Raw genomic sequence first — 22,287 nt, forward strand, 5'->3', positions numbered from 1 at the left:
TGTTTCAACCTTTTGGCTATTTGTAGCCTCTTATCTTTAAATGCAGGACCCAGGGAAGGGAGGGGAATTCCCTGAGACTACTCTCCAGGGTGTGAGTGCTCAGATAAGAATCCTGCCTCCTGGACTTCTGTCCTCTAACACCTCCCCCCCATCACTTCTCTCAGAGCTGTGCAGTCTGCTAACTGCTACAGCAGCTATCATGGATCTATATCAGTGGTGGTCAACCTGGTCCCTACCGCCCACTAGTGGGCATTCCAGCTTTCATGGTGGGCGGTAGTGGAACAACCAAAGTATAAATAAAAAGATAGATTTAACTATAGTAAGTTGTTTTATAAAGATTTATTCCGCTAAACTTAGCGAAAACCTGACATAAAGTACTTGGTAATTATTATTATATGCTTTAACTTGTTGCAACTCTGCTTTATAAATTTTATAAAGTAAAATTACTTCCCTATCACCATTACTGTGGAACCAGTGGGCAGTTAGAAAATTTTACTACTAACAGAGATACAAAAGTGGGAGGTAGGTATAAAAAGGTTGACTACCCCTGATCTAGAGGGAATGATGATTTTAATGGACTCCTGGGGTGGGAAGAATAATGGCTCCCCAAAGATGTCCACGTCTGAATCCTGGAACCTGTGAATACATTATACTACATGGCAAGGGGGAATTAAGCGAATTAGGGTTGCTAATCAGCTGCACTTAAAATAAGATTATCCCAGGTTATCTGGGTGGGCCCAATGTCATCACAGGGTCTGTAACAGTGGAAGAGGGAGTCAGAAGACAGACCCAGAGAGAGATGGCAGAACGAGAAGGCCTGGGGCTGACGCTGTTGGCTTTGAAGACCAGTGAAGGCATGTGGATTGGGAAGTCTCTGAAACAGAGGTTCTCAAACTTTTTAAGTCAGAGCGCATTTAAAATCCTACAAATAATTGCAAGCGCACTATATACAAATTTCTGAGAAACATGTTATAATAAAGTCAAATATTAAAGAAAAAAACAAACAAAGTCCAAGGGTGCTTTTATGGTAATTAAACGAAATAAATACGACAGAATTAAATTTATTCTGACATTAAAAAACATTTTTATGTTACATTTTTTGAGTTATGCTGTTTAGAGTTCATAAAAATGAGGGGTTAAAATAAAAAAATAACAAAAAATTTATCCTTTTATATATATAGATACATTCTTAGTAAGATTTAGTAAATTCAGGTCCCAGCAGCACGAATGTGTTTGTCCTAGCGATTTCTTCAATGTTTGGGCATATATTTGAAAGCCAAACTCTCATTTCCTCATCAATACATTGAAGAATTCCTCTCTTTTTACTCTTAATTGTGTTGAGTGCAAAAAACCTCTGCCATACATATCATGTTAACTTTATACCAAATAGAGGATAGAAGAAACTTGCCCCCAGTCTTTCTGGGGAACATGGTGGGTAGTGTAAACAATCCAGCACCACAGCTTAACAGCCTTTTGCAACCTAATCAGGCAAGTGAGGTGGGGGGTTGGGCAGACTGTCAGCTTACAGCCAATTCCCCACACCTCTGTCGCCCCAAAATCTAAACTCCAAAAACCCTGTTGGTGTTTTGGTCCCCAACAGGCACGTATTTCTCTGGAATACCATAGGGCGCACCTGGAAATCTAAGGGCACACCAGTGCGCCCTGGCGCACACTTTGAGAACCACTACTCTAGAAGCTGGAAAAGACAGGACAACATTTTCCTAGTAAGTCTCAAGAAAGAAACAACTGTGCTGACAACTTGATTTTAGCCCCATGAGACCTCCAGCATTCTAAGATAAATGTGTATTGTTTGAAGTCACTAAATTCGTGGTAATTCGTTATAGCAGCAACAGGAAACTAATACAGCCACAAAGACTTGCAAAGAAACGGAAGCAGAATGGTGGAATGTCAGGGCCTGTGGTGACAGCATAGCATGGGCTTGGGAGGCAAACTGACTGGACTTAGTGGAAAGTGACTTACTGCGTATCAATTTCCTTGTCTGTCAGCTGAGTATAAAGGTAGCACTCCCAAAATAGTAACATTGTGAAGACACAATGAGTTCATATATATAAAGAACATGGCACAAAGTAAATCAAATTGCTTTAGCGTCCATGTATTCCTTGTCCACTTATCACTGTTATCATTTTTGTTCATTTGATTGTGGTTTATCTCCCCAAGTATTTGAATAGAACCCCCATGAGAGTGGACACCTTGTCAGTTTTACTTACCATAGAGTTCCCAACCCTTTGCAACCATGCCTGGGTCACAGAAGGTATTAAGTAACTGTTTGTTGCTGACCTGCGGTGGCGCAGTGGATAGAGCCTTGACCTGGAACACTGAGGTTGCTGGTTCAAAACCCTGGGCTTGCCTGGTCAAGGCACATATGGGAGTTGATGCTTCCTGCTGCTCCTCCCTTTCTCTCTCTCTCTCTCTCTCTCTCCTCTCTAAAATGAATAGTAAATAAATAATTTTAAAAAAAAGAAGAAAAAAAAAAAGTAACTGTTTGTTGAATGACTCATTGTTATCCAGTGTGACAGCAGTGAAGATGATGATGATGCCTAACTTTTCAAGTGGTATAGTGTTCACAGTTATTGTCATAGCAGGGACTTCTCAGAGCAAGGGGTCACCTTCCTTACCTTCACCTGCCCATAATGATGATAACCTTCCTGACCCACTTCTGGGGTGGTTTCCGGCACAGACCTGAATGATATACTCGAAGATCAGAGCCATGCTCCCCAGGGTGGTGATGTTGGCCAGAGTCGAGAAGACGGACAGCACCCTGAGGTTCTGGATGAACACCAAGAGGACCAGGAAGGGCAAGATGGTCAGCATGTAGACGCGAATGTCCAGGATGGGGGTCAGGACCAGGATCTTCCTGGGCTGGCAGGTGTTGGAGGTCACGTGGGCTTCTTCCACTATCTGACATAGAACATAAAAAGGGAGCGCAGTTAGAATTAAAGATTAAACACAGGATGCCCACTTAAGTTTCAATTTCAGATAATTAGCAGATAACTCTTTAGTACAACTTGTCCCATATATTACATAGGACATATGCATAGTAAAAAAAAATTATTTGCTGCTTATCTGAAATTCCAGTGTAACGAAGTGCCATATATTTTTGTCTGCTAAAATCTAGTTACTGTCACTATAGTGCTCATGACTGTGACAACCAGAAACTCTTAGAATCATAAAAATTCAAGAACAAAGGGTCCTTCTGTCATCTAGCCCAACCTCTGCTTCCCTACCAAATGGTTTTCTTCCAAATAACCAAAGAATGGGGGTTGAATTCACAAAAATATTTTCTTCTACTTTAGATAGCCCTAAAAGGTAGAAAGCTCTGAACATTGTGCAAAATCTATCTACTTGAACATTCCATCTACACTACTTGTCCTAGTTCTGGCTGCTTGAGAGTGCAAACACAGGTATGCTTCCTCTACTCCACAAAGGTGAGAGAAGGCTAGGATTGATTTGTAATGCCTGTTAGGAATGTAATACAGGCAAGGTTGGCTTGTTTGCCTTATATTTAAGTAGTCATCTTCTATGTCCACATATATGACAACCCCGAGATACTGAAGGTAAAGCTTACTAACACTTTTCAGGCTAAAAAGTCTCGATTATTTCTTATTGGATGTGATTGCAAGCCTCTCTCTCTCCATCCTGGTTATACTCCACAGGGGATTCTTTGGCTATGATCCTTTAAAGAAGTGATTCCCAGAACTGAGAGAACTCCCAAGAGCAGTCTGACCAGAGGTTGGAAAGAGGGTTGTCTCCTCCCACGCTCTGAACTCTACACTTTTGCTAATGCAGCCCTAGCAGTAGGGGTCTGGTCTCTGACTCTGCCTAGGAGAGCCCTCTTTTACCTGTTGTAAATTGTCTGCCATGAACATAAAATAAGCACTGCATAAGCCCAGCTGGGTGGTGACTAATAAGAAGCTGACAGTGTACCTGGGAAGGAAAGGAAGAAGCAGAGGGAGAAAAATTATTTGTTAAAAATGCATTCATTTTTCTTTTATGGAATAATTATTTGTTATTATTTTTTAATATTTTCCCATTTTTGTATATCGAACATTTTCAAGTCCACAGAAAAACCTGGAATACTAGTATAATTAACATCCATAGCCTCACCAGGTGGTGGCACAGTTGATAGAGCATCGGACTGGGATTTGGAGGACCCAGGTTCAAGACCCTTAGGTTGCCAGCTTGAGCGCGGGCTCATCTGGTTTGAGCAAAGCTCACCAGCTTGGACCCAAGGTCGCTGGCTCGAGCAAGAGGTTACTCGGTCTGCTGAAGGCCCACGGTCAAGGCACATATGAGAAAGCAATCAATGAACAACTAAGGTGTTGCAATGAAAAACTAATGATTGATGCTTCTCATCTCTTTCCGTTCCTGCCTGTCCCTATCTATCCCTCTCTCTGACTCTCTCTCTCTGTAAAAAATAAAAACAAAAACAAAAAACAAACAAAAAAATCCATATATTCTTTAACTAGATATACTGATTGTTAACTTTGGCCCTAACTGTATGTCTCTCTCTCTCTCTCACACACACACATGAACACACACACCTTTTCATAACCATTTGAAAGTCAGTTGAAGATTAACACTTCAACTCTAAATACCTCACCATATCTCTCTTTGCTATGATGTCCAGAAAATCAACTTCAATATACTCAAACATGTAGTCCATATTTTTAAAATAACCCAATTCTCTCCAAAATATCTTTTAAAGCTTATTTTTTTATTCAGGATCTGATCAAGGTTTGTATATTACATTAGGCTGTGTCTCTTCAGGCTTTTTTTCATGTAAAGCAGTCCCAAATCTGCCTTTCTTTGTTTTCCATGAAGTTGTTTTTCTGGTCAGAGTCAGGACAATTGTCGTACATAATGTCCCCCATTGTGTTTCCTCATGATTAGATCCAGATAAGCCCTTTGAATATTTTGTACTTTTTCTTTTTCATCACATTGGGAGGCACATGATGTCCTGTGGTCCCATTGTGTTGGTGACTGCCAGACCTCTCCATTGCAAATGTACATTGACTTCTTTGTAATCTGGGGGGTAAAACTTGGAGACGGCATGAATATCCTATTTCCCTCAAACCAATGGCTGTTATATTTATTAATGACCCTTGCCTGAATCCATTGTTTCATTGGTGGTTGCAAAGTGGTGTTTTTCTAATTCTGTAATTTCTTCTAAATTTATTAGCTGGTATTTAAGAAAGATATATTCTTCCCTCCTCTCTCTCTTTTAAATGTTTATTTATTTTAATGAGAGAGAAGAGAAGGAGGGAGAGGGAGAGAGAGAGAGGGAGGGAGGGAGAGAGAGGGAGAGAGGGAGGGAGAGAGAGAGAGAGAGAGACAGGAACATTGGTTTCATTGATTTGTTCCTGTATATTCCCTGACCAAGGATTGAACTGGCAACCTTTGTGCTTTGCGACAATGCTCTAACCAATTGACCTATCTGGCCAGGGCTCTCTCTTCCTCTTTAAATAGACTCACATTAATTTTTAAAACTTATTTTTATAAGAATTTGAGCCAAATTGATGACATTGACTGGAAGCAAGCTCTCAAATGCTCCTTCACATTAATTATTTTTAAACTGTGAATATATTATACTCCATCATAATCATTATTCTTTTGGATTTTGTAATTGTCTCCAATTTGGGGATGCATTTATTTTTTTAAGGGACAAAAACAAAAATATACTCCTCTACTTATACTCTAATGTTTAGGTCACTGTTTTCCAAAATTGGGTGGTAGTACCAATCACATCAGAATCATCTGAGGTTTATGCAAAAAATACAGATTCCTGGCTCTCATATCAGCCTATTGAGTCAGAAGCTGGGTGGTGTGCAGCCGTAATGGATAAGGACTTAAAAAATATAACCATCACGCCATTATCAATCCTTACAAAATTAACAATAACTCCTTTATATTATGTAATATTCAGCCCATACTCTCCAATTGTTTCAAAAATGTCTATTTTCCCATTGGTTTCTAACAAGTCTATACATTGCATTTTGTTATTCTTTTTAAGTTTTTTAAAACTGCTGTATTTTCCCCTTGCTCTGTTTTCTTTCCCTTGTAACTGGTAATGTTTTTGGTTAGTGTTGAAGAGATCAGATACTTTGTCCTGTAGAATGGCCCACTTTCTAGATTTAGGTGAGGACTTCATAACGTCAGCTACCATGATTCTCTATCCCTCATGTTTCCTGTAAACTGATACTCAAGTCTAGCAGCTTGATTAGCCTGAGGCTCATCACTGACCCTCCTGGTGAGGACATTTCTGTGGTATGCTCTGCATCTCATTATGAGATACCTCCTGTCTGGCTGTCCTGTGCGTAAAATTAGTACCACCTGGGGTCAGGTGACGTCAGCGTATTCTTCCTTCATGGAGTTTCCCAGTGGAAACTAGTGGCTCCTCACCTAGTGGCTTGAACACTCATTGATGATGGCTGCCTACATGAAACGGGCAGTTTTTATTTTTTATTATTATTTTTATTTTTGTATTTTTCTGAAGTTGGAAACGAGGAGGCAGTCAGACAGACTCCCGCATGCGCCCAACCGGGATCCACCTGGCATGCCCACCAGGGGGTGATGCTCCGCCCATCTGGGGCATTGCTCTGTTGCAACCAGAGCCATTCTAGCGCCTGAGGCAGAGGCCACAGAGCCATCCTCAGCGCCCGGGCCAACTTTGCTCCAATGGAGCCTTGGCTGCAGGAGTAGAAGAGAGAGACAGAGAGGAAGGAGAGGGGGAGGGGTGGAGAAGCAGATGGGCTCTTCTCCTGTGTGCCCTGGCCGGGAATCGAATCTGGGACTCCTGCACGCCAGGCCAACTCTCTACCACTGAGCCAACTGGCTGGGGCTGAAACAGGCAGTTTTTAATCAAGCTCCCCAGGTTTCCTAAAAATTTTGGCACACTAAAAATTACAAATCATTGGCTTACATATTTTCCCAACTTCCTTCTCAGTTTCTGGACCTCCAGAGAAATGGAGTGGGTGGGAGCTGGAGGGTGTGGATTTCAGCCCTGGCTCTGCCACTAAATTCCTGTGTAGCCTCGAGCAGCTTGACGGCCCTAGCTGGGCTTCATTTCCTTCTCCACCTGAATAGGCATGGATATGGTGATCTCTAAGGACGCCTTTCACCCAAAAGTTTTACTCAGGGTGTCATCAGAAACTGATACACCTTCGTGAGGGAGGACGGGCAATTGTGAGTCACCTGTGATTACTGCCCCGAGATCTCACCAGTCTGATAATCAGAAGGACTCCTAATCAGGAGATCAATGACCTACTGAGAGTCCCACGTGGGGAGCGGCCACAGGGATCTTGGGTGCTACAATGTAGACTCCCAGGGACCCTGTTGGGAAGGCTGAAATGTCAGGTTCTTGACTGAATCTCTGCTCCATCACTATTTCTATGTCCTTGGACATGTCACTTTTTGTTTATGACCCTTGGTCATCTCATATCCCCAGGACAATAAAAATCCACCCTGCAGACCTCCAAAGGTTGTTGAGAAGATCTGAGGAGCTGAGACCTAGAAAAGCATTGTGTATACCATCAACCTTATTATTAATTTTTTTTTTTGTATTTTTCTGAAGCTGGAAATGGGGAGAGACAGTCAGACTCCCGCATGCGCCCGACTGGGATCCACCCGGACGCCCACCAGGGGCGATGCTCTGCCCACCAGGGGGTGATGCTCTGCCCCTCCGGGGCGTCACTCTGCCGCGACCAGAGCCACTCTAGTGCCTGGGGCAGAGGCCAAGGAGCCATCCCCAGCGCCCGGGCCATCTTTGCTCCAATGGAGCCTCGGCTGCGGGAGGGGAAGAGAGAGATAGAGAGGAAGGGGGGGGGGTGGAGAAGCAAATGGGCGCTTCTCCTATGTGCCCTGGCTGGGAATCGAACCCAGGTCCCCTGCACACCAGGCCGACGCTCTACCGCTGAGCCAACCGGCCAGGGCCTGTTTTTTTTTTTTTTTGTATTTACAGGGACAGAGAAAGAGTCAGAGAGAGGGACAGACAGACAGGAACGGAGAGAGATGAGAAGCATCAATCATTAGTTTTTCGTTGTGACACCTTAGTTGTTCATTGATTGCTTTCTCATATGTGCCTTGACTGTGGGGCTATAGCAGAGCGAGTAACCCCTTGCTCGAGCCAGGGACCTTGGGTCCAAGTTGGTGAGCTCTGCTCAAACCAGATGAGCCTGCGCTCAAGCTGGTGACCTCGGGGTCTCGAACTTGGGTCCTCTGCATCCCAGTCCAACGCTCTATCCACTGCGCCACCGCCTGGTCAGGCCACTATCAACTTTTTATCAAGCAAGGGAACAGCCTGAATGTTCACCATCAGGAAAAGGATTAAATAAATCTATGGCATATATCCAAACCAGGGAACATCATGAGCCTTAAAAAATAATGAGGGAGATTTCTATGTCTCAATGTGGAAAGAAATTCAAAACATATTGTTAGCTGAAAGAGATTAAAAAAAAATTGTAAAAAACAGTACAAGAAAATACAAAACAAAATGTGTATTTCTATTCCCAGACATATATACTTCTCACAAATATTAGGGGATATTTCAAAATAAATATGAACATGCAGATACCTCAATAATTTCAGCCTTTTGTATAATGCTTTTTCACCAGTGAAAGAAAAGTTGGTTTTGTCTCATTTGCATAATTGAACAACTTTCTTTGACTTGTCGTTTGCTTTTCTGATGTTCTTGTTTAATAAAAAAAATGAAATGCTTTTTTTATCGCTTCATATTCATTTTGAAATATCCCCTAATTTTTGCGAGCAGAGACAAAAATGCATCCATGCAGAGACATACATGCAGAGAAACAGAAATCCAGAGAAACATGACTGACTAGATAGCAGTGATTACTCTTTAGATAATGAGTGGGATGGGGCATGGAGCTAACTGGGGAGATTCTCTACCCTGTTTGATAGTTTGCAATAAGAACATATTCATTTAAAACCTGTGTAACTAGAAATAAAGGAAGAATGGGTGAGGATAATTATTGTGATGTTGTTATCATCATTATTACTATGACAACTATGACTATTACCTTCCCCACACCGAGTGGGTCCTTAGCCAGGCGTTTGGGCAGGTTTCAAGGCTGTACATCATGGCTTCTCCATAGCTCACAAAAGTTTTTTGCAGTCTAGAGAAAGGATAAGAAATGCTTAACTTAGAACATTTTTATTAAAAGTACAACTTACTCCTACAGTGAGTAATTATTGTATGTGTGTGTGTTAACATGGAGCATTCTGGTTATTCTCTAGCAACGATATTACTGGAATATTTTATAACAATACTTTTCTTTTCCTTTTAAAACAATTTTTATGCATCGATTTTAGTACGAGAGAGAGAGATCTCTGTTCCTGTATGTACCCTGACTGGGTATTGAACTGGCAACCTCTGTGCTTCAGCATGATGCTCTAACCAACTGAGCTATCCGGCCAGGGCATAACAGGATACTTTTAAAACTTTTAAGAATCTGTCTTTTCTCTTTTTTATAGTGGTTTTTAAAAACACTAATATTTAAGTGGATTTTAAAAAAGTAAACAGTAGCTGTGAACTGATTAGGTCTGCACACCAGGAAAGAGGGGATGTGAATGGCGGCAGGTGTGCACATCTGGTCCGGGGAGGTAGGGGTAGGGAGAGAGGGGTCTGGGTTTCTGGGCTTACATTCCCTCCTTCCCATGGCTGAGGGTGTTGGGACATTTGAGATGCCTGTCGCGGACCGGATCTCACACAAAGGTGATACTCAGGCACCTGCCCAGCAGCCCTGTGACACCCACGTTACAGCCTAGCTTGGTGGCCCTTCCTCAGGGTGGGGAAGGCCTGCTGAGGAAATGTCTAGTAAGTGGGAGCAGCAGCAGGTTGCTGGGGGCCCTGGTCCCCAGTGTTAACTGCATGACTGAGGGGAGTAGCTGGGAAAGGACCGGGCCCCTAGACTTGTCAGGAAACCAGGGTTTAGATCCCGACACACCCTCCCTGAGAGCTGGGAGGCTTCCGGGCCTCACGTGTTTCCCGCACGCAGTTTGCGTTTGGGGGCGGCGGCGGTGAGAGATGGACGTGGAGATGTGTTGGGAAGCCAGCACGATCCTCCCATGTGTGTTATGACGCCCTGTGCTTGGCATTTCACATACAGAGGAGGTCACATTGCATAGGACTGGCAAATACAGTAGCCTGAGGATCACAAAGTCAGAAGCTGTGGGGACCGGGCCAGTGTCAATAACGTGGTGACGGGGGCTGGGTGTGAGACAACGGAAAATAGTGGAGACAGTGCCAACCCCCGGGGACAGGGTTGTTTCTGAAAGGGGTTGACTGGGACTTGGCTCCAGCTGAATGATAAGAGGTCCAAGATTGTCTAAGTGACAAGAAGAGGATCTTTTTTTTTTTTTTTTAAATGTGAAATCTCCACAATTTTAGATACAGGCTAGAACAAAACAAAGCAAAAACTGTGAAAGTTTCCCCAAACATATCTGAAGGCCATAGTCAGTGCTTATGCCATCAGTCTGTAACCTCTGTATTAAAAAAAAAAAAAAAAGAATGAAAGAAAAACAAGTCCTCAAAAATAAATAAAAACTAAATAAATAAAATCAGGAGAAGGCTATCACAACGGCATAGATATTAGAAGCCTACTCAAATACAATGGCCCCAGCAGGCTTGAAGGAAGACAAGATTTGCAGAATGGTTAGAGTGGAGTCAGAGAGGTCTTGGAAGACCCGCCCTGTCACTCTGTAGCTGTGTGACCCTAAGCAAGGTATTTAACTCAGATCGAAGTCTCAGTTTGTTCATCTGTAAAAGGGGAAAAATAATAATCCCACGGAAGTCTACTGTAAGGAGTAAATAAAAGAAGGCTTGCAAAAGTCTCGCCATGTGCCTGGCACAGTGTAATTGTGCAATACATTTAATTGCTAAATGAGTAAGTGCTCTTAACAGTGTTTTGTGAGCTGGAAAGTGCTCCGCAGTTAGGTGTGACTGATACATTCTCCAGATACACCTATTTGGGTTTGGTTTGATAAATTGGCTTTATAAGGAATTTCATTTGCTATCTCTATTTTGACTTGGAAGCCTTCTGCACATCTCTGATGGCTAGTTTGGCCTTCCACGCCTCAGGAAGCCCCCGAGTGCTATGGCTAGAGGGCTACCAGGTGGTGGGCTGCAAGGAATTAATACCCCCCCCCCCCAGTCCATGGTTTATAAGTGTGAAACTCTCAGCATTGTTTTTGCTGCATTTGTCTTTATTTTGCATTGACGTTTCAAAAATATAAACACCGAGTATCAGCTATGTGCTTTATTAATGACTGAAGTCATTGTGAACCAGTCATTTCATTGCTGTTTTCCACTTTTACTAAATTGTCCCTCAAAAGGTTTACCTGGACCAAATTCCCTTTACAAGGTGTATGTACAGGAGGTGGGGGAAGTTGAGGGTAGGGAGGTTAAGAGAAAGAAAGACATCTCTCAGTATCCCGTATATACATGGTGGTTTACGGAGCACATCTGCATCTTTTATCAGTTCCATCTGTCTAGGTTCAGGGGGTGCGGGAACTTGATGGTGTCGTCCAGAGTTGGGCCTGCACCTAGGAGTTTCCAGTTGAGGTTCTTTATTACCGCCTCTGTGCAATCTGGAACAGCAGGGGCGGTGGCTTAAAAGAGATGGCGAGGTAATTGGGTCAATTGTCAAAGGAAACTCAACACACCCTCAGATGGGGCCTGGCATGGGTGGATAGAAGCAGGACTCACCTCTGACCGAGGTGATGTGCACAGTTCAACAGGATGACCATGCAGTGCACAGTGATGATCCCGATGGCCAGCAGGCTGATAGGACCAACCTGGAGGGGAGCGGAGGGGTGGGGACAGTTAGCCACAAACGGATTGCTCCCACGCTCAGCCCAGTCTCAGCCCAGTCTCTGGGACCCCTCTTGTAATAAAGCTGCCCCTGGGATAACAGGCCTGCCTGAATGTCCTTGTCGTCTCCAGATGCTCTGGCTTAAATACTGTTCTGAGCATCACTGCAAAGGGGCTGCCCAACCTCTGCTAGGACACTTCCAGTGACACAGCAGTCACTACCTCCCCAGACTTCGGATTTCCCCCTCTTGTACAGGGTTGTCAACAGCGGCACTAATGACATTTAGGGCTGCATCATTCTTTGCTGTGGGGCTGTCCTGTGTGTTTTAGGATGTTAAGCAGCATTCCTCGGCCTCTACTCACCAGGTCTCAGTGGCATGCTCCCTCCCCAAACAAGTTGTGACAACCAAGAGTGTCTCTAGACATTGTCAATATTTGGGGTAGGGGTGGCGGGTGAAAAATGGTCCTCAGTTGAGAATCACTGTATGTCTAATTTGTCAATATCCCTTTTATTTTTTTAAAATAAAAATTGTGTATATTTAAGGTGTACAACATGATGATGTGATATACATATATATATGAAATGATTACTATAATCAAGCAAATAATCATTTCTCCTCATATAGTTTCCATCTGTTTTGTATTGGGAAGAGATAAAACAACAACAACAGGGCTTATCATGAATCATAATCTCACCGATGTGATCAGGTGGAAATAAAGTAAAGAGGGGACTCTCTCTTTGTTCTGGACACTCCTGCTTTTAAAGAAACAAACGAGAGACCAAGAGTAGCACTTGATTCCACTAGCATGTAGCCTCCACAGAGCAGAGACTTTATCTTATTTACTTCTATATTCTCAGGGCCTCAATGTATATATCTCTCCAGTGAATTATGGTCAGAGGTTCTGGTGGGAGATGGAAGTTGAAAAGTCATGGTCATCGCCTGACCAGGTGGTGGCGCAGTGAATAGAGCGTCGGACTGGGATGAGGAGGACCCAGGTTCGAGACCCCGAGGTCGCCAGTTTGAGTGCGGGCTCATCTGGTTTGAGCAAGGCTCACCAGCTTGAGCCCAAGGTCGCTGGCTCGAGCAAGGGGTTACTCAGTCTGCTGTAGCCCCCTGGTCAAGGCACATATGAGAAATCAATCAATGAACAACTAAGGAACCGCAACAAAGAATTGATGTTTCTCATCTCTCTCCCTTCCTGTCTGTCCCTATCTGTCCGTTTCTCTAACTCTCTGTCTCTGCCACAAAAATAAATAAATAAATAAATAAATAAATAAATAAATAAAGTCATGGTCATCTAATGAGCCTTAGGAAGCAAAAAACAAACAAATGAACAAAAAAATCCCCACGAAGGATAAAAGAGCAATCTTAAACAGCAAATACCACACTGGCAAATTCTGGCTGAAGGCCAGGTGGTAATAATACTCTTCAGAAGTTCCGGAACCCTGAGAATTCCAAAGGGGAGAGTCCCATCTCTGGGTTAGAACTGCTATACATTAGAAGTCATGACAGAAGCCAGAGTTTCCATATGCCTTCTTTAGACACAGGGGGCCACTTTCCAGGCCTGGAGTGAAGGAGCAATTCACTTCAATTACATGGAAACCATCTATTTGGCATCAATTCAATTCATTAGACATGAGTTGGGACTTCCTGTGTGCTAGTCTCTACAGAGGGTACTGTGGGGAGGTGTTAAGATGAATGACTTCGTGTTCCTGCCCTCAGAACTTCCAGGTGAGTGAGGAGGATAGGAATATTAAAAAAAAATAAGTATGTCTCATCTTTGTTGGGTGCTCTGAGTTCCAGGTGAAATAGGTACAAATTCTAGACAATCAGAAAGTGCAGGTGGCCCTAATGTTAGTAGGAGAGAGTCAAGTTTTAGAGAAGAGGGAGAGGGAACAGTAAGAAGGGACAGCGGTGGGTGGCGGGGAGTGCAGGGACTGGGGAAGATGTTAGCTTCCTCTTCCAAGCCAGTTTCTCAGAATCAGTGAAAGGGGCTGAAGTGGAAGCCATACATTCAAACAACTGCAGGGACGAGGCTGCCAATGTAAACGAGTGAAACAGCTGGACAGAATCCTGGGGTGGGGTGGGGGAGAACGGTGGCAAAGTCGAGTATGTCTGTGAGGATGGTGGGTCTTTAAGAATAATGACAGGGTGGTGGGGGGGATTTGAATGAAGGTGGTCAGAAGATACAAACTTCTGGCTGTGAGATAAATGGTACTGGGAATGTAATGTACAGTGTGGTGAGTGCAGGTAAGATGTAAGTATACCATGATGGCTGTATAGTATATTTGAAAGCTGCAAGGAGAGTAGATCCTAAAGTTCTCATCTCAAGGAAAAAAAAATTTTTTTTTGTTATTATCTGAGGATGGATGTTAGCTAATCTTACTGTGGTAATCATTTTGCAATATCTGCATGTCAGTCAAGTCATTATATGGTACACATTAAACTTATACAGAGCTGCATGTCAATTATATCTCAATAAAAATGGGGAAAGAATAATGTCCTATCCCCTCCAGGAGCATTCCACTAGGCTCCGGGTTGGGTTCTGTGGACTGATGTCTGCAGACACATTTGCTGTTACAGGGGGCACCCCACCACAACTGTCCACTAATAAGCAGGGCAAAGGCCTCAGGGACCCACCACCCCATTCCCCCAAATGGGAGAACCTAGCTCTCATCACCAGATCCCTCTTACCAATATGCCGGCATTTTTCATGGCCAGGGGAAGCCCCAGGAGGCCTGTGCCAATGTTGCATTTCAGTAAATGGATCAAGGTTTGCGTCATCCTGTGTGGGGAGAGCAGGGAGACAAGGGGGCACATTAGGAGAAGGGAAGGGTGGCCAATAGCTTGGACTACTTCTTCACTTCTCCAGCACCCTTTGTTGGGAGGAAGGACAGAGCCCGATGAAGTGAGTGATGGATTAACTCTCATGCCCCAGGATCTGTCCTCAGCATCTGATCCAGGGCTGGCGCTAGAGCAAGTAGTTCAGCAAATATTTAACATGCACGAAGCTTTAAACCAAATAGTTGCTAACAATTGCTGCCACCTGGATAACTCCCTGGTACCAGTTTATTCATTAACTCATCCAAGAGTTTCTTTTTCTTCTTTTTTTACAGAGACAGAGAGAAAGAGTCAGAGAGAGGGATAGACAGGGACAGACAGACAGGCATGGAGAGATAAGAAGCATCAATCATTAGTTTTTTGTTGCGCATTGTGACACCTTAGTTGTTCATTGATTGCTTTCTCATATGTGCCTTGACTGCGGGCCTTCAGCAGATAGAGTAACCCCTTGCTCGAGCCAGCGACCTTGGGTCCAAGCTAGTGAGCTTTTGCTCAAACCAGATGAGCCCGCGTTCAAGCTGGCGATCTCAGAGTCTCGAACCTGGGTCCTTGGCATCCCAGTCCGACTGCGCCACCGCCTGGTCAGGCCAAGAGTTTCTTTTATGCTTTATTCATTCAAAGAATATTTATATTGAGACCTACTAGATGTGGCATTTGGATAGACAATGAAAAAACTGATAACTTTCTCAATTTATAGAGTGATTTTTGGCGCCAGGTCACTGATTAATTCACTCCCTAGAAAAAAAACAATCTCCTACCACAGATGGAAGTATTTGCTGGTTCTAATTCACTCCTTCATCCATTTACTCAACCGATATTCATTGTGAACTTGTTCCATGCAATTACTGGATAAAAGCGAATAACATAGTAGCTACTGTGCACACAGAATGCTTACGCTGTTCCGGGCAGGGTGCTCGGTGCCAGGGTTCTGAATGTTCTCACCTGTGCTGGCAGCGCCAGTCCACTGGGGCGAGGGAAGGTGGGTACAGGGTCCTAAGAATCAGATCCAAAAGAGACAGAAATGGAAAGCTGAGTGCCGGAGCACTGAACCCAGAGGTAAGGAGCAGTGGGTTCGGAGTTCTAACTCTACCATTAACCACTCCTTTCGGAAGGCCCTTAGCTGCTGACACCTCTGTTTCTTCATCTTCCAAGAGAGAGAGAGAGAGGAAAGTGAGGAGAGAGAAGAGGGGGATGAGAGAGAAAGAAAGAATAATTCTTGCCCTGCCTACCTTCCAGGTAAGAATCAAGAGGTAAGGAAATGATGCATCTTGGAATGGTGAAGGGCTTCGCAGATGTGTCACCATCGTCATTACCACCACCACCATCGCCATCACCATCTGTATCACATCCTCAACACTTGCCTGCCACCTCTGGTCTGGCCTTATGTTGCTCACCTGTTAGGAAGGGCCTCTTTGATGAGGATACAGAGCTGGGCAGCTAGATAAAAAGCCAGCAGGGGCTGGTTTAAGCAGATAGAGGTGCCCCCTCCTCCTCGAGGGACCAAAGGGTACCTCTTTGTGCAGTCTTTGAACTATGGAGGCAGGCAGGAGAGTGGAAATAAACTGACCAAGGTCACACAGCAAGTCCTGCAGGGACAGTCTCTGTCCCATCGGCAAGAGAGCTGGGGCTGTGTCAGGCTTGTACGTTTCAAAACCGACCCGGGAGAGGGTGGGGTACAGAGACCAGGATGGGCCCTGGGGACCTCTGTGACTGCCTGCATCTCTGTTGGTTCAGTTTATGTACCCAGGGATGGGGGCACCATGTCCCTTCACTTCTGAGATTTCTTGATAACCGGAATTATTAGAAAATATGTCAAAGCAAAAACAATTTAAAAAAATATTTTGTCAGTTCTTTGATAATTTTTCCAAAAGATGTGCTCCTTCTCCCCCCTTTCTGCCCTCTTTCCCTCACTTCTTTCCTACAGCAGTATCTTTTAAAAGATTTTATTTATTCATTTTAGAGAGAAGAGAGAGAGAGGGAGAGAGAGAGAAGGGGGGAGGAGCAGGAAGCATCAACTCCCACATGTGCCTTGACCAGGCAAGCCCAGGGTTTCGAACCAGAAACCTCAGCGTTCCAGGTTGCTTTTTATCCCCTGCTCTACCACAGGTCAGGCCTACAGCAGTTTCTTATCCCACTTGACTCCGACTCCTGGGAGAGGTGAGACAAAGGTAGAAACCATTGTGCCTCAGCTAACAGCCTCATAGGCAGGGCTTTGGAGAGAAAACACATGTGAGAAACTCCTGGGGAATTGAACAATTTTTTATACTTATATATTTTTTCTTGAAAAATATTACATCACTACTATAAAAGGAAATACCAACATTTCACCAAATGGGAATAATCACCTTTAACATTTTGATTAACATTGTTCTAGGCATCCCTATTTGCTGTTAAACGCACACAATTTTACACAAGGAGAACCACTGTAATACTGTATTCTAAAGTGATTTTCTTTTTTTTAGATTTTATCGATTTTACAGAGAGAGGAGAGAGGGATGGAAGGTGAGAAGTATCAACTCATGGTTGCTTCATTTTAGTTGTTCATTGACTGTCATATGTGCCTTGACCAGGTAGCTCAGGGTTTTGAACCGGTGGTCTCAGCAATTCCATGTTGATGCTCTATCCACTGTGGCCGGCGCAGGCCAGGAGAAAGTGATTTTCTTTATGAATAGTATGTCACATGTTTCCCCCATCACTTGTAATGGCTGGACTGTATTCTACTGTATGTGGGTACCATACTTTATTTAAACCATCTCTTATTGTTTCTGAATTGTCAATCAGTACTTCAATAAAATCATTGTGCCTACCTATGTTATCTCATTAAGTAAAACTCCTAGAAGTGGTATTTTGATCAAAGGGTATATTTATATTTAATGCCTGACTTGTGATGGCGCAGTGGATCAAGCGTCAACTTGGAACACTGAGGTTGCCGGCTCAAAACCCTGGGCTTGCCCGGTCAAGGCACATATGGGAGTTGACGTTTCCTGCTCCTCCCCCCTTCTCTTTCTCCCTCTTTCTCTCTGTCTCGGTCTCTCTTCTCCAAAATGAATAAATAAATAAAAATAATTAAAAAAGGGTATATTTATATTTAATTATACTTAAAAGAACAACTAACACAGTATGTAATTCAAAAGGTAAGACAAAAACGAGAACCAAAACACTTATACAGTGAATAGAAATCTCTCTCTGCCTTCTGTCTCCCAATTCTCTTCCCAGAAGCAGTCACTGACAGCTGTGTGTGTGTGTTTTCAAAGAAAGCATATGCCAAAAAGTATCTGTTATGTTTTCTATAAATACATACTAGGATTTGCAATACATTACAACATTGCCATCTACAAAGGTTCCAATTCAATGTTTTCCCCAGAAGGACATGAGAGAGAGCATTTCTTGACACCCTTATCAAAATGTACAATCTCATTATGCCCATGGCTATTATCTGATCTAATTATTAGGCAATAGTTTGGTTGGCAATCAAGTCCTGAGAAAAAGTTCCATATGTCTGAGCCTATGGCAGTAAAAGTAGGGACATGGAACTAGGACACGATCTTTTGTTGGCTGGATGGGTTTGTTGTTGGGAGGGAGGGTGGGAGGAAGGGAGTGAGGGAGGGAGGGTGGGAGAGACAGAGAGAGAATAAAGAATAGCAGATGTAGGAGAGGAAAGCAGCCTAAACCTTTGGCAGAAGGAGCAGCCAGCCTAAAACACAAAATTGTTCCTGGAACCAAGAAGCTCATGCTGGGATGGCTATTCTGTCTGGGTTCTTTGCAAAAACAGGGCAACAGGCGTAATACCCAGAGCCACGCGGCTCAACCCTCTCAGATTCTGAAGGTTCTGTTTTTTACCCATTTTGTCTCCTGTTCCATGGGGATGTGTGTCAAGAAGAGAAGTAGGAAGGTGTGGCTCAGAGCTGTAAAGGCCACAGCGCCTGACCTCAGATCTGGAAGGGCAATGCAGCCACTTACGACAATCTATTGGCTTCCTCAGCAGGATGAACAGGCTCTGAACTGGTGGTGTTACTGCTAGTCTCGGAGAGTGACTTGGACCCATCGAGGAGGGAGGTGGACTCACTGTCATCACTTCCAAGCAATGACATCTTCAACATGGTGGTTAGGTGGCAGTGGCTCAGGGTTAAGGTCTGTAAGAGCGTTAAACCAGTCTTCCATAGGTTCTTCTCCAGAGAAAGAGCTGCAGGCCTGAGATGCTAGCTCCTAATTCCCAAGGGTGCCTGGCCCTGGCAGAAGCCCAAGTGTGTCAATCAGTAAAGCGCTGGGGGCAGGGGAAGCTGATGTTAATTGTGCCTCACCTGGCTTTTGAGGGACTTATGAGAGTCTCATCCCAGGATGACCCTCAGTGTCCCTTGCATTTGATCGGCACATGCCAAGGCTTGCCTGGACTTTCAGCCCCTCCCAGTTTAGCCCGCAGTGCTATAGGGCAAAGTGAACAGTGTGACTGACTGGGAGGAAGAAGGCACCATTGGACTGGAGGTCCTGGTGCCTGATGTGGGGCCAGGCTAGTGCTCCCCTCTCTCTGGCAAGGAGGAAACCAGAACTACCTCACAATGGAGGCTGCCAGCCAATGAGGTGCTGCAGATAGATCCCCAGGGTGCAGGTGTGGCCCACAGCGGGTAATCCGGGTACCTCCTTCCCCGGGTGGGGGTGAAGGGCAGCTTTTAAGGCCCAGTTCCAATGCCACCTGCTCAGAATTTCTGCACAGGAGGAGTGTATGCACTGTCACCTATTTGAAAGGGAGCACAAAATTAAAAAAAGGTATTTATTCAAAAATATTTATTGAGCATCTAATATACAGAGGTAGGGAAAAGTAGTTTTATAGTTGTGAGTACACAAACACAGAGTTTACTCTTGTGTTATTATTGTATATTATTATTAATATTATTACTAACCTACTTTTGGCCACCCCTGTATACTAGACACTGTTCTCCAAACTGGGAAAGCATTAAGGTAGAAAACTTACTACAGTCTCTGCCCTCATGGAATTTATGAACTAGTGAGGAGACTAATAATAAAAAAAAAAATTTCAAGTATATGTTGGTAAAAAGTAAAGAAAAATTATGCAGGAAAGGAGAATGGAGAGTGCCAATGCCAGTTTTTATCCATTCTTAAGACGTTTATCAATGTGAAAAGTCAAATTGACACATCGCTGCTTTAATTTCTAATTCTTGGGTTACTGTTGAGGATGACCATCTTATTTAATTTGAACATTTGTATTTGTTCTCTTAGAAATTCCCTGCTTGCCTGACCTGTGGTGGTGCAGTGGATAAAGTGTCGACCTGGAAATGCTGAGGTCGCCGGTTCGAAACCCTGGGCTTGCCTGGTCAAGGCACATATAGGAGTTGATGCTTCCAGCTCCTCCCCCCTTCTCTCTGTCTCTCTCTCCCTTTCTGTCTCTCTCTCCTCTCTAAAAAAAAAAAAAAAGAATAATAAAAAAAAAATTCCCTGCTTGTATATTTACCTATTTTTCTATTAGGTATTTTTTTGGAGGGGTATTAAAAAGTAAGGGTGGATGTGTGGGTGTTTGTGCCTGTCTGCATTTAGGTATTTATCTTTTCATGTAGTCTATAAATATTTCAATGGGAAACCATTTACTTCTGTTTTTTTAACGCACAATTTTATTTTTACTTATTTTATTTTATTCACTTTAGAGAGAGGAAAGAGAAAGGGAAAGAGAAAGAGAGAGAGAGAGAGAGAGAGAGAGAAGGTGGGGAGGAACAGGAAGCATCATCTCCCATATGTGCCTTGACCAGGCAAGCCCAGGGTTTCAAACCAGCAACCTCAGCGTTCCAGGTCGATTCTTTATCCACTGTGCTACCACAGGTCAGGCTTTAATTCACAATTTTAAATGTTTAAGGGTTAGATTTCTCAATCTTCACTTTGGGTTTTGGTTTCATATCAGAGGGACTTGACTCCCTCAAGGTTTTAAAATATTTTAAGTTATGTGTAGTTTTAAATGGCTATTATTTAAAAAATAATTTATATTAGGACTTTATTAATTTTAATATTAATTTATTAATATCTAACTTTTAATTCTTATAGAATCCTGGTTCCACCACTTACTATCTGTGTGGTTTGGCCAAGTCACTTACCCTTCTTGTGCCTTCTTTTCCTCGTCTGTAAAATGGACTTAGTAGTATTATTAAATGTCAGGATAATTAGAAAGACTAAGAGTTAACGTGTACAGCGCTTAGAACAAGCATCTGGTAAGCACCCAACTAAGTGTATTACTATCGTTGTTAATTCATTTTCTAAATGGCTAACTAGTGTTTCCAGCACCGTCTATTAAATACATATTTTTCGCTCCATAAGATGCACTCCCCCCTCCCAAAAGTGGAGGGAAAATGCCCGTGCATTTTATGGAGCGAAAAATATGGTATTTTATTAAATACACACTATTTGGTTCAGAATATTTCTTTTCTTACTTTCCTCCTTAAAACCCTAGGTGTGTCTTATGGTCTCGTGTGTCTTATGGAGAGAAAAATATGGTAATCCATCCTTTCCCCATTTTATTTGAAAGGTTTCCCTCATTATATCATAAAATTTCTCTGTATGCTTGGATCTGTTTTTATATTCTCCTTTTCCATCAACTAGACTTTCCTAATGCTAGTGCCAGATTGCATTAATTACATAATATACTTAATATCTCATAGGAGAGGTCCACTCGCCTTACCTTTTCTATAATTTTCCTCCACCCCATTAATTCATCTACATTAATTTAAGAATTTTCCAAATTCTAACACCACCCCCCCCCATCCTACCCCAGGAAATCTAGTTGGGCATTTTTCTGAGATTAAGTTAAAATGATAGATTAAATTGGACAAAATGACCATATTTACAACATGAGTTTTTTCATTTAAAGTTAGCATTAGGACTCTGTTTATGCAAGTCTGAGTTATGCCTCTCAGACAACTTTTATTTTCTTCAGATACGGCACATTTAAAAATTTTGTTCCTGGCCTGACCTGTGGTGGTGCAGTGGATAAAGCGTCAACCTGGAAATGCTGAGGTCGCCGGTTCGAAACCCTGGGCTTGCCTGGTCAAGGCACATATGGGAGTTGTCCTTCCAGCTCCTCCCCCCCTTCTCTCTCTCTGTCTCTCCTCTCTCTCTCTCCCTCTCTTCTCTAAAATGAATAAATAAAAAAATAAAAATAAATAAATAAAATTTTGTTCCTAAGCTTTTGTTTTCTATTGCTGTGTATAGGATTTCTACTCCCCTCACTTCATTTTCTGATAATTAGTATGTAGAAAAGGTAGTGGCTTTGCAGATCTTATTTTCTGACTGCCCACTCACTGATTCCTTTTGTGTCTAGTAGTGTATAGTTGATTCTCCTGAGCTTCCCAGGTAATCATACTGCAAATATTTGTTCTTTCTTTCCAAGATTTATACCTCATTTTTTTCATGTTGAGGAAAGAGTAAAGAAATAATATGGAGTCACTATAGTCAAGCTGCTAAATTACTAAAATCAAGTAGACTAAGGCATGAGGAAATGCTTTAAAGAGCCTGGCAGCTGAAACTTTTGAACTCTCCAGTCCTGTATTAACGCTTGGATACACATCAAACTTCCAGATAACCCTCTGATTACCCTCTGAA

At 43.1% G+C, this 22,287-nt stretch overlaps 1 protein-coding gene across 1 annotated transcript in view; it reads right to left on the reverse strand.

The window, feature by feature from the left end:
• SLC36A3 (solute carrier family 36 member 3) overlaps positions 1–18,779 on the reverse strand; it is a 28,904-nt gene extending 10,125 nt beyond the window's left edge. The window contains exons 1-6 of the mRNA XM_066343707.1: positions 18,649–18,779; positions 14,542–14,632; positions 11,741–11,829; positions 9,054–9,149; positions 3,861–3,945; positions 2,701–2,919 (exon numbers count right to left, since the gene is read on the reverse strand). Of these exons, the coding sequence (XP_066199804.1) occupies positions 2,701–2,919; positions 3,861–3,945; positions 9,054–9,149; positions 11,741–11,829; positions 14,542–14,632; positions 18,649–18,779 (711 nt within the window). The remainder of the gene's footprint in view (positions 1–2,700; positions 2,920–3,860; positions 3,946–9,053; positions 9,150–11,740; positions 11,830–14,541; positions 14,633–18,648) is intronic.
• Positions 18,780–22,287: the final 3,508 nt, after the last annotated feature.

The sequence above is a fragment of the Saccopteryx leptura genome, chromosome 6, assembly GCF_036850995.1.
Source record: "Saccopteryx leptura isolate mSacLep1 chromosome 6, mSacLep1_pri_phased_curated, whole genome shotgun sequence".
Lineage (NCBI taxonomy): Eukaryota > Metazoa > Chordata > Mammalia > Chiroptera > Emballonuridae > Saccopteryx > Saccopteryx leptura.